At 36.9% G+C, this 12,156-nt stretch overlaps 1 protein-coding gene across 1 annotated transcript; it reads right to left on the bottom strand.

Annotated features, from left to right (window-relative positions):
• Positions 1-1,743: 1,743 nt before the first annotated feature.
• Positions 1,744-11,489, bottom strand: LOC103723419 (calcium-dependent protein kinase 26-like). The gene is made up of 7 exons (XM_008814331.6): positions 10,360-11,489; positions 9,212-9,355; positions 8,980-9,132; positions 8,023-8,138; positions 7,172-7,339; positions 3,246-3,470; positions 1,744-2,142 (listed from the first exon to the last, which is right to left on the bottom strand). The coding sequence occupies exons 1-7, from the start codon at positions 11,090-11,092 to the stop codon at positions 2,005-2,007; spliced, it is 1,677 nt and encodes a 558-aa protein (XP_008812553.3). The 5' UTR covers positions 11,093-11,489; the 3' UTR covers positions 1,744-2,004.
• Positions 11,490-12,156: the final 667 nt, after the last annotated feature.

The following is a 12,156-nucleotide window of genomic DNA, read 5'->3' as shown; positions in this document are numbered from 1 at the left end:
TTTTGGACCCACGGAGCCGGGTCGAGTCCTAAAATTGGACCTGTTTATTAACGTCTTTCAATCTGGCTCACTATCCTTACGTCAGTCGCCACCAAATTACACTACAGAGCACTCGCAACTTCCAGTTTCAAATACAATGGTAGGGGAAGGTGGTGCTTCAATGCTTGCTCCTACTCAGTTGTCCAACAATTTTCAGCAAGCTATTGGACGTGATGACTACTTGAACAAACAACAGGACCAATGCAAGAGAAAGTGAAGGTTAATTACTTGCTCCTACTTTTCAGCAATAAGTTGGATACAAAGATTAAGTAACATTCTGTCTCTACTGGTTCTTCGGCCATGTGGTCCTTTTGATGATAAAAAAAGATTAAATAGCATTTATGGTGGGTTTGCCTGGTCTTTGAATAAGAGGATTCAAATCAAAGAATCCTTTATATCTGTTTTTAATCTTTTTTGTATTTTGGACTCATGCTATAAAGTGTTGCATGTTAGAAAAATAAGATGAGTACTCTCTGAACTTTTTTTCTTTTGCAGAGCTAGTTATTGGAAATATAATGTACCCCATATATGGAATGCAACTGTTTGAAGTTTATTTGAAATTATAAAAATTGGAACTAGAAAGATAAAGCGCTGACTCACCAAGTCTATGACCTTACAAAGTTTTCATTATAGTCAATGCTTATTTTTAACTTGAGTACATGTTTACTTCATATATTGGAAAAAAAACCAGCATAATTTATTGCATAAGTTTGTTAGTATTTTTATACATGGGGTACAATGGAAAGGCTCGTATATTACAGTCAAACAACTTGCATACGTAATGCCATTTATTTTTTAACCTTGTTTTGATTTAAGTGCCCTAGTCTTCTTGCCTCCGCATACTATCTTACGTTTCCAGCTTCTCTTCGCATCTTTGCACTCGTTTTCTCAGCATGCAAGTTGGCCACCATGAATGATTTGACAAGCCCCTGGCATTGCAGTCAGCCTCTGCTTCTCCCCGGCGCGCCTCAAATGCTCCGCCACCCTCCTGGCTTCAGTCTCCAGTTGGCCGCCTCGAACCATCATTCACTCTCGCTGCTTGAATTATAGCAACTGCAGGGGCTCCGACCATCTCGTATCGTCGCAGCAATGGATCCCACAGCTGAATGACCGCGAGCAGCGTAACCGTAGTTGCGTCACTGCAAGCTTCTGCCTGGTCTTCTTGTGGCATGGCAGAGTCCAAGGGGGTTCTTGCTGTCTACTTTGCCGATCTGAGGTGAGACATCAGAGGAGGTACTTCATCGGCCATTCCTGCCTGGATCTCAAGCTTCTGCCGCGAGAACTGGCTCCTCTCTCGCGTTCCAAATCCCTGTCGAAATCCTGCCCTCTCTCTCATCGCTGTGGCCATCGTTGTCGGGACTGCAACTCATCTGGCTGCAGCGTGGCTTGCTCCTTCCTTGTTCTTCCCACTTCTGATGGCTGATGCTATTTGCGCGGCGGTCTTGCCCATCAGTTCATCCATATATAGATGCGAGCAAGTGTAGCTGGGAACCCAGTTCTTCTGAGCCCAGCGCAGCCAGTCTCTGAAACACCTCGAAACCACTAGCCAGCTTCTGATTCCCAAGAATGAAGGGTTTTCTGAGATTGTGCATTGCGAGTTTTGGAGTATAAACTGCATCCCATTAAAACAGTGGTCACTCCAGTAGCTCCCACAGCCCCAGGAGTGGTATATATTAACCATAGCTCCACAATACATTCAAAATTACAAAACAGAGATTCACCGTTATCATTTCATCATAGATGTCATTTAACAGACGAGTGTCCGAACAATCAACGACATCTTTAACATGTTAACTCCATACATTTTGTACATGAGAGCTTTCTCATTTTCCAAACTTCGATAAATCATCATAAATATCTTTAAAAGATTTGCTGTCATTTCTCTACATTCAATTCACAAGACTAGTACAAAAAATGGTAGAAAAAGGAAATAAGTGAAGAGTTTGTGACGGAATCGGTACATGGTTAAATATCAGGAGCTCCAGGTGCATCTCTCATGGTAAAATTAAAAGTATTCCGCATGGTTCTTCTTCCAATTGGGCCAATTCCCATATTACCCTTTTGCATCATAGCAACAAACTCATCATAGTCGATACAACCATCCTGATACACGAAAAAGAAAAGAGTTTAATGTTAACCAAGCATACAGTTCTTTTTTTTCAGATCATTCTTATGTTTTGTTATATTATATTATATATATATATATATATATATATATATATATATATAGAGAGAGAGAGAGAGAGAGAGAGAGAGAGAGAGCTCGGGTCCATTTGGTCTCTAATGATCCAATGAAAATCAACGATGGACCTCTCAAAATGAAAATCGGTCCCATTAATTATAATCTATGGTGCATCAAATGCTTAGAAACAAAAAATCACGTATTTTTCAGATCTTTTATCCATGCATCTGATAAATGAGAAATAAACAATTTTGCTGGTATGATGTCAAGTTTTCAATCGATCTATAGTCTACATGTGTTCAAATCAGCTGAAAATTTAATCTGAAATTCAACATATGAAGCAACAAAGAGCACGTACTGTGAACTCCTAAGATTATAAACATAATAAGCATATATATATATATATATATTCCATATCTTAGACAATCCATAAATCTAATAGAAACATCAACCTGAAATAATCAGTGGTAACTCCTCAGTTAGCTTATACAGATGAACTAAATAATGTGAAAAATATATTCCAGCTAGTGCTATCCGATTGAGCTATTTTAGAATGGTAAGCCGGTTAACTTCCTGAAGCAGCTATATAAATCGTAGTTAACATATTTCTTCATATTGACAGCATTCTCCAAAAAAATTGAGGGTGCTTACGTGTTACACATATGACAACAGTCAACCAAAATCTGAATATGAACAAAAGAAAGCCAATATGGCGCAAATAACAAAGTGAAAAAAATATAGAAAACTGCTGCAGCATCACGTGGCATTAAGGTTGATGGTGCAAATGCAAGTTTATGAAACTTGATGTTGTGTTGTATGCTATATACTAAGGACATGTATTAGATAAAAACTATTTTCCTTTTCTATAGGGTGATGCATGTTGACAGAAAGCATGCATTCTGCCAACATTAATCACTGATGTGCAAAATTAATTGGTTCTTGGCCATGATTATTATGAGGCTTTCAATATAATATGGAAGATTTGATTTCATGTAAGATAAACTTGCCGACAATGGTTACTTACATTGTCCTGATCAACTTCTCTGATAATGTCTTCAATGAGAACATCTGTTATGTTATGCTCTTTACAAGCTTGCTGAAGCTCATCAACTGTTATATAACCACTTCCATCCTTGTCAAAATAGCAAAATGCTGCCACCAAATGTTCTTCACGTTCCAGTTTGTTAAGATGTACCGTTGCAGCAATAAATTCCCCGTAGTCAATGGTACCACTGTTGTCCACATCAGCCTAATATGCATTTGAATTGGTCAGTCGAATTAAATGGATTAATCGCATTCTTTTTTTATGATTATTATCTCTCAATATGCCTAGAGAATATTTCAGAAGAATGAAATGAAGATACATTTATCTTTAAGAAAACAAAAAGTTTGAGTTCGTGAGATTAAGGCATTAGCAACAATCCGACAGTACCACATAGTTTAAAAAGAATCAAGTGGCTGTCTCATCTACTTGTCCAGTTTCTTTACCAAAGTCAACGCCCAAGAATGCAGAAGAAATATTCAGGCTATTACAAATAACAATAACGGCAATAATAATCTGAGGTGCAGTGCAAAAAAATAATTTGCTTCTAGAAACATACATTCTTATGCTTCTTCTGTTTCATAGTGTGAAAAACACAATGAACACTACTTCCCTTTCTTCCAACTGGGCATCCAATTTAAGCCCCTCTACTTTGATGTGCTATTCTTGCCGTTTTACTTTCAAGAACATGAGATAAAAATCACAATTAGCAGAATTTGGGAAAAGAAGAGAATACAAACATATGATAGTTGCCATAATCATATTGACCACCAAGCTCTCAATCACTTGCAAGAAACTCCAGGACTCAGTTAACATCAAATAGATAAGTGGGTCAACTTGTCTAGAGCAACAAAGAAGGGGTCACCATGAACAGAGGCATTTAAGAACATTAGATGTTGATGATGTCAGATCACCAATTTTTTTTGTTTTCCAGAAGTGCAATTTGCACATCAGAGCTATACTCCTAGGTAAACAACATTCTTGAAAAAGATACATCTAAAAGATGTACATCAGTACTGATAGATAAATTGACAACTATATATCTTTTTTTTGAATATAGGATAAAGATACAAAAAAAATATGCCTAGAATCAGGGTTTATGACCAGGAATCAACTGGCAGTTTCTCATCAAAACACAACCACTATATGCATTTAATGAGAAAAATTATTGAAGCAGTCATATGGCAGGTTTATGCCATTCTTCCATGCAGCAATGCATATTATTTGACATATACACTTGCACATCTTATTTATTTAGACACTAGCATGATGTTTGTTGATTAAATCCCAATTATCAATATAAAAGAAATGAAAATTTCATTACAGTATAGAGAAATATAGTCTCACCTTCTGATGAGTGTTCCATTGTTTAACAAAATATCATGTTTAAAAGTCAAATATTGGTATGGATGCCTGAGAAGATTTTGCATTTCATTTTTGCTTTTTTGCACATTTTCTTATTTGCTGCAGAAAGACCTCTAATTGCATGTAAAAAGATTTAAGTGTCTTGCTGAACACCTAAAATATTGAATGAATACCACTTTCAACAACATGGAAAACAGATGTGCATCATCAACAGAAACATATGGTAGCTGCAAGACTAAACAAGACTCTCCAAATTTTCCCCAGACTGATGATTGTCGGTCATCATCCAAGCAGATCATGTCGTAAATCATAAGAAGTGGCAGTCTGTTGCACAATCATATGGTTGATTTTTCATGAGCTTGCACAATTCACATTTCATTATCATTATCTTTCACTCCCTTTTTTAGGATAATGATTGTCTTTAATATTATTCGTCCACATTGAGGTGTGAAAGATTTTCGAAGGGTCATTAAAGAAAATATTTCCTTACATATCTGAAAAGAACCATCACGGGCTCCCACAAATAACTTCAGGAAAGAAGTTATTTGAATCTTGTTCAGAAGAATATATTGTGCCCTAGCACAAGGATATGATTTCAGCCATTTGCATACTGTGAGTTTCACAACGAAAAGAAATGAATGCATGACCATCAGTTAATGCTAATTAAGTTGAATTTATCATGACTAGAGTTATAATAATGCCATCAATGGAAAATGATTTACGGAATAATAAAAAGAAACGAATGCATGACCGTCAGTTAATGCTAATCAAGTTAAATTTATCTGGAGTTAGAATAATGCCATGAATGGAGAATGAGTTACAAAATAATAAAAAGAAATGAATGTATGACCGTCACTTAATGCAATGAAGGCATGACCAACAGTTAATGCTAGTTAAGTTGAATTTATTGTGACTAGAGTTAAAATAATGCCATGAATGGAGAATAATTTACAGAAAAGTACAAAGAAATGAATGCATGACCATCTGTTAATGCCGATTAAGTTGAATTTATTGTGACTAGGTTAAACTAATGCCATCAAAATTTATCGAGTTAAAATAATGCCACGAATGGAGAATGATTTACAGAATAATAAAAAGAATTGAATGCATGACCACTTAAGTTGAATTTATTGTGACTACAGTTAAATAATGCCATCAAAATTTATCGAGTTAAAATAATGCCATGAATGGAGACTGATTTACAGAATAATAAAAAGAAATTAATGCATGACCATCAGTTAATGCTAATTAAGATGAATTAATCATGACTAATAAAATAATGCCACCATGGAGAATGATTTACAGAACAATAAAAGAAGTGAATGAATGACATCAGTTAATACTCATTAAGTTGCATTTATCATGACTGGAGTTAAAATAATGCCACGAATGGAGAATAGTTTACAGAATAATAAAAAGAAATGAATGTATGACCACCAGTATATGCTGACTAAGTTGAATTTATCGTGACTAGAGTTGAAATAATGCCATCAATGGAGAATGATTTACAGAACAGTAAAAAGAAATGAATGCATGACCAGTTAATGCTAATTAAGTTGAATTTATCGTGACTAGAGTTAAAATAAGGCCATTAATGGAGAATGAGTTACAAAACAATAAAAAGTGCTGAATGCCTGACCATCAGTTAATGCTAATTAAGTTGAATTTATGGTGACTGGAGTTAAAATAATGCCATTAATGGAGAATGATATATAGAAAAATAATAATAAATGAATGCATGACCATCAGTTAATGCTAATTAAGTTGAATTTATTGTGACCAGAATTAAAATAATGCCATCATTGGAGAAGATTTATAGAAAAATAATAAAAAAAGATTTCCAACTGGATAGCTAAAAGCAATGCATTTTGCAGCCTCTTAGAAAGAAAATAATGCATCTTGCGGGAAGGCAGCAATAAAAACACAGGTGTCTTTTACCAGAAATCAATAGAACAAAAGTCAGTTAAATGCATGCATGTTTAGACATCCATGATTAAAAACCCACCTAGTTCGGATGATCTAATTTGCTTATTTTTGACAGGTTATACCAAATTTGTCTACCCCCAGTTGTTATGAATATTTTTGGATCTTACAGTTCTATATCCTATAATATTGCTGCCTGCTGTCCCATGCCATCAAAATGAGCTAAATCAGTTATATAAGGGTATGCCGATATATTAAATAACTGCAATTACCTGTATAGTACGGTGAACTGCAAAAATGATACTTTTTCACTATTCTAATAAATAAGATATCCGAACTTTAAAATGAAGACAAAAGTTAAGACATATCCTCTTTTTCCCTGTGGTTGGCAAGATCTAAAACCTTTCATTCCATTAGCAGCAATACATGTCTGCTAGCAAGAGGCACTACAGAAATTTTTATCAGCATAACATGCAACTGTCATGCTCTCCACTTGATATTACATTTTTAAAATTTTTAGTTATTCTCATCGTCCTTTTTCTTTTTTTTCCTTCATCTTTGTTTAAGTCTTGTCATTAACTTACACAAAAGAAATTTTGTAGTTTCTTAAATGCCCTTACCGCATCCATGAGAGCACGAATTTCTGATTCTTTCAAATTAGAACCGTATTTTTTCAGACCTTCTTTAAGCTCATCAAATGTGATCGCACCACTGTTGTCCGTGTCCATTGCCTTAAACATTTCCCTTAGTCCAGCAATCTCCTCCTCTGAAAGGCTTTCAGCTATAACCTGATAGGATGTAGTACAGTATCAGAAAACCATGACATTTTCACAGAAATGAAAAATAATATTAGAAAGAAAATTTATGACAGAAGCCTAAACCTAAAATAGTATTTGCTTCTGTGTGGCTACCTGAAGCAATACAAGCATGATTTTCTTAAGAATAGAACTGGTTCCCTGATCAGTTATGGTTATGGAATTGCATCCTATCAATGTCCATCAATAAAACACATTGAAAAGAAAAAAAGGAATATGCACTGTGACTAATAAGAGTACACCTATAGCTATATCAGCCAAAGAGTGTAGATCGATATATTAGGTAACTGCATCTCTGTCTAATTCTAACAGAGCGTTTTATCAGGGTTAGTAGGAGACAAGAAGTCACATTTACGATATATGATTATATGAAAACAATCATCATTTATCGCAAGGTCAGTTGTTTGTTCGCATATATAAAGATTAAAGAGCCCAGGACCAAGATCTTTCATGTTAGGCAAGGCAGCTTGAACATTATTTAAATGGTACTTCAAAAAAGAGTTGCAATGATTTCATGCTGGAGAAGGGATGCTTCTAGTGGGAGAAGATTTAACAAGTTACAATGAAAAGCTTCAACTGAACGAACTAGAATTGATAATTTTATAATAGCATTAAAAGTTTATCTATTTTTTTTGAAGATAAGCAAATCAACTTACTCTTAAAGCCATCTTCTTCAACTTATTCATTGCGGAGAATTGCTTAAGGCGAGAGAGAACTGCTGGATCCAGTGCTTGATCAGGAGCAACTCCATTCTCACATATCCAAGGATGACCTGACCATTAGAGCAAAACAGGATTGTACTGTCATGAAACCATATACTCTTATTTCAGAAGTGGGCCAGCTGATGATACTTCTAATTAAAGATATTGGATAATTTGGCATCTGGTCCTCTTGCCTGTAGTTACAACAGGGAAGTCGTTTATAAAAATTAAAAAGGTAGGCTATTCCTGACTTACAACAAGCCCAAAGAGAGCTAAACAGGGGTCAGACTCAAACTATAAAGCTTGGCTACAGAACAGTAGTACCTTTATGTAAATTTCACTGACTCTACCGACTTATACGAGCTTCACAGGAAAACAGTATATGGGACAGAAAAGGTGGATGGCTTGTCAGAATGTGATACCCTGCTCCTTGTAATTTGCATTCTCAGAAGTCCAAATGTGTAATTTCTGTCTTGGAGCTAATATTACCATCGTTTACTGAGCTTTTGATTCATATAAGCCTAAGATTAGTTACTTTCTTTTCAATATCTCATCAATGAATTTCAATCGTAGTGGAGATAGCACTCTATAGGAATGAAAGGGAAACAGATAAAAAAAATTTAAACTCAAATACTTGGGATAAGGGCTGCTGGTTATGGATATGGGCACATATTAAGTTCATATTAATATGAACAACAAGATACATAACAGCACATCATCAGAAAAGAATCATTACTGCAAAACAGTCAAGTTTGACCCCCATGGATTCATGTAAAGATGAAGATACCAGCAAATGACCACACTCCAACATGATTCTTCTACGAGTTCAAGATTTCTGGTGCAACTATCAACAATCCCATTTCATATTAACTAAGGGGAAGGCATGAATTTTGAGTGAAGAAACTGACATACATAGTACTTCATGGGCTGTCAAGCGTTCTGAAGGGCGGGAGCAAAGCATTTTTCTGATGAGGTCCTTAGAACTGTCAGAGATCATAGGCCATGGTTCTAAGTCAAAATCAATGTGTCCCTTCAAAACGGCATCAAAGATCCCTTGCTGTGTCTCTGGAAGAACAGGCAAAAATCAGCCTTAGGAATTTTTACAATTGCTACAGTGCATCAGCAGGGTAAATTGAAATCATACCAGCCCAGAAAGGTGGTACACCACTCAACAATATGTAAAGTATTACACCAGCTGTCCAAACATCAGCTTCTGGTCCATAGTGTTTGCACAGTACCTCAGGAGCAACATAATACGGGCTCCCTACCACATCTCTGAAAATCTGGCCTGAAGTTCCAAGAAAAGCAAATAAATCAACAAGCATGCATATAAATGTAATTCAAAATTTTTGAATTAACCAATGGTAGACAAAGTTCTGACACTTCATCTATATTGGAGTTGCAGACCTAACAGGCAGGAAGAAAAAAGATAAGACTTGCCCAATATGAAAGAATGTGCATGTACAGACCAGCAAGATACTCAGATGTATGCATAGAAAAGCTTACTTCATAATACCAATTGATCATTAGGATTTAGGAATTCTTTAGCAATAGTTTTCTACTTTTGATACAATTTGCATTTTGTGTAAACGTTTTTAAAAAGGGGAAAGATAGGCTAAGTGGAAAGATAGTTTTAGTATACATATAATTCCTGCCAGTTCCATTATAGCAAGAGATCTGCTTCATTATCCAGCCATTTATTTGCACTACACAATTACTTGGAAATTTAGATATCTACAGCGGTCAATCTAGTTGCTTGATGTGCTTCGAGAAGTTACTCATAAAAAATGATGCTATAGCATTGATCAAGTGCAGTAACATCAGCTACTGTTTAAGAGTTAAAACTGGGATATTCTTTTTTATGACAATAATGGTTGAAGCAACACCAATTGTTTCACAGAAATAGAAGAATTATTTATATCAAACACTCAGGAAAAGCATTTCCCAGGGTTTCAAAACAGAATATCTTCCCAACAGAAGGGCGCAACAACTGGGCTACAACCTTGTCAGCAATTTCTTCATCGATGCACATGAACGCCCTGTATGACAAATAATCCTCCAACTCTTCCAAATGTTCAATCTCTTTATACATATAATTAGCTTCAAGACAGCACTCGATTAATAACAAAAAACTACCAAAATTAGCTAGTTTAAATGATAGTATGAATGCAGAACAGATTGGCTGCAACCAGCTTCAATTAATATAGAAGACAATAATAGTGCATGATAACATTAAGACATGCTAAAACCATCAAATTTAACTGATAAAAGAGAGAACTTTTACAAGTTTACCAGGTTTGAAGAAGACGGAGAGCCCGAAATCAATCGCCTTCAGGGATGAGTCGTCGTCCTTATTCACCAGCAGGAAATTCTCCGGCTTAAGATCCCGATGCATGACACCAAGCGAGTGGCATGCCTCCACGACCCCAACGATGATCCTCGTCAGCTCGGCTGCCTTGCGCTCGCTGTAGTGCCCCCTCTGTATAATTCGATCAAAAAGCTCCCCTCCCTCGCACAATTCCATCACGATGTGGACGTAGAGAGAATCCTCATATGCCCCCTTGATCGTGACGACATTCTTGTGGCCCGAGAGGTGGTGCATGATCTGGATCTCCCGCCTCACGTCATCGACATCCTCCTTCGATATCAGCTTCCTCTTGGAGATGGACTTGCAGGCATAATCTATGCCGGTGGCGATCTCGGTGCAGAGATAGGTGGTTCCGAACTGGCCCTGCCCCAGCTTCCGGCCAAGAGTGTAGAGGTCCCGGAGGTTGGGGGTCTTGTGTCCGAGGACGGAGTTGGACTGGGAGTCGGCGACCCGCCGCATGGTGGTGGCCTGCTTGGGGGCGTCGTCAAGGATCAGGCGGGAGGAGGGGTCGTCTGCAGAGCCGGAGGGGTCGTCGGAGGAGCAACGGCGTTGGTGATGGTGGTTGTCGCGGTTCCGTTTAGTTATCGACTGGTTCACGGGCTCGTCGAAGCGGTGGAAATACTTGCTTGCCAAATATCCCCGGCATGTGTTGCCCATGAAACGACCACGAAATCCCTCAACACATCGATCGATCGGTCGATCGAGATCACCAATTCAGTAGCTTTTCCTGATGGAAAAATCGCGGCTTTGGCAGCTCCGGCGAGCTCGAAAGCATCAAATTTTGGAGAAAATACTGGATTTGGGCATCGAAATACCTGATATTTAGGTTTTTAGAGGGAAAGAAGCCATCGAGGAGCGAAAAAGAGAGGGGAGGTTGGATTTGGGGAAGAAAAGCTCGGGAAGAGGGAGCCCACTAGAAGTTCTGAAAAATTTAAGAAATGAAAAAAGTTTGTTTTTTTACGTATTTGTTCTTTCTTTTGGCCTTTTCGCGAAGATTAGAAGGTGGGGAGGAAAGGGAGGAGCACGGATGACTTTTTTGTTTCTGGATTTGGACAACTATATGACGTCAAATTCGGCTTTCTTTAACTTGGGCCAGGAATTGATAGGTGCACCCTTCAGATCACGCTTCACGCGTCTCTCCGTGTGTTGTTGACCATAATGGCTTATTCTTGTTTGGAAGGTCAGAGTACGTGAGAGTGAACATAACAGAAATAACTGTTGGAGTTAGATGTAGGGAACATTCTAAATAGAGACGCCGCGCGTGTATTTTTTCACCCTAAGTGGTGGATAAATTAGAACTAATAATGGTGAATAAAGTTAAGTTTACGAAGAATTCGTTATGATATCCATATTGAACCGGATTGGCTTGGTTTAGTTATGCTTTAACCACTGCCAAATTAACCTGCATGAAGCTAATAAATAAATAGTAACGATAAACTAGCATGAATGTAGCATAATGGAACAACTAATTTTGTAAAGCTTGTCATGATGGTAATCTAAGATAATTACATTGCAGACAAAATAAGATAGATAGAGAGAGAGAGAGAGATTATGCTCCTCTGAACATCTAACTTTTATATTCAAATCAATAATGGCCATCCAAATTAAAGATTCAATCATAATCTATACCACTAAAAATATTTAGAAACAAAAAATTACATATTTTCATTGTCTCTAACTTATGCATCAAAAAAATATAAAAATAAATAGTTAAAACGATA

Source organism: Phoenix dactylifera, chromosome 10, assembly GCF_051530095.1.
Source record: "Phoenix dactylifera cultivar Ajwa chromosome 10, Ajwa_hap1_PhDact_Kaust_v1.1, whole genome shotgun sequence".
NCBI classification, from domain to species: Eukaryota; Viridiplantae; Streptophyta; class Magnoliopsida; order Arecales; family Arecaceae; genus Phoenix; species Phoenix dactylifera.
Note: the sequence above shows the minus strand (reverse complement) of the source record. Positions and strands in the feature narration are given on the sequence as shown.

Excerpts from the sequence above, each read along its gene's own strand:
- LOC103723419 (XM_008814331.6), bottom strand. The coding sequence starts at position 11,092 with ATGGGCAACACATGCCGGGGATATTTGGCAAGCAAGTATTTCCACCGC. Across the intron at positions 3,471-7,171 it reads TTCGTGCTCTCATGGATGCG|GCTGATGTGGACAACAGTGG; the intron begins GTAAGGGCATTT and ends AATGCATATTAG. Across the intron at positions 2,143-3,245 it reads GAGAAGTTGATCAGGACAAT|GATGGTTGTATCGACTATGA; the intron begins GTAAGTAACCAT and ends TTCGTGTATCAG.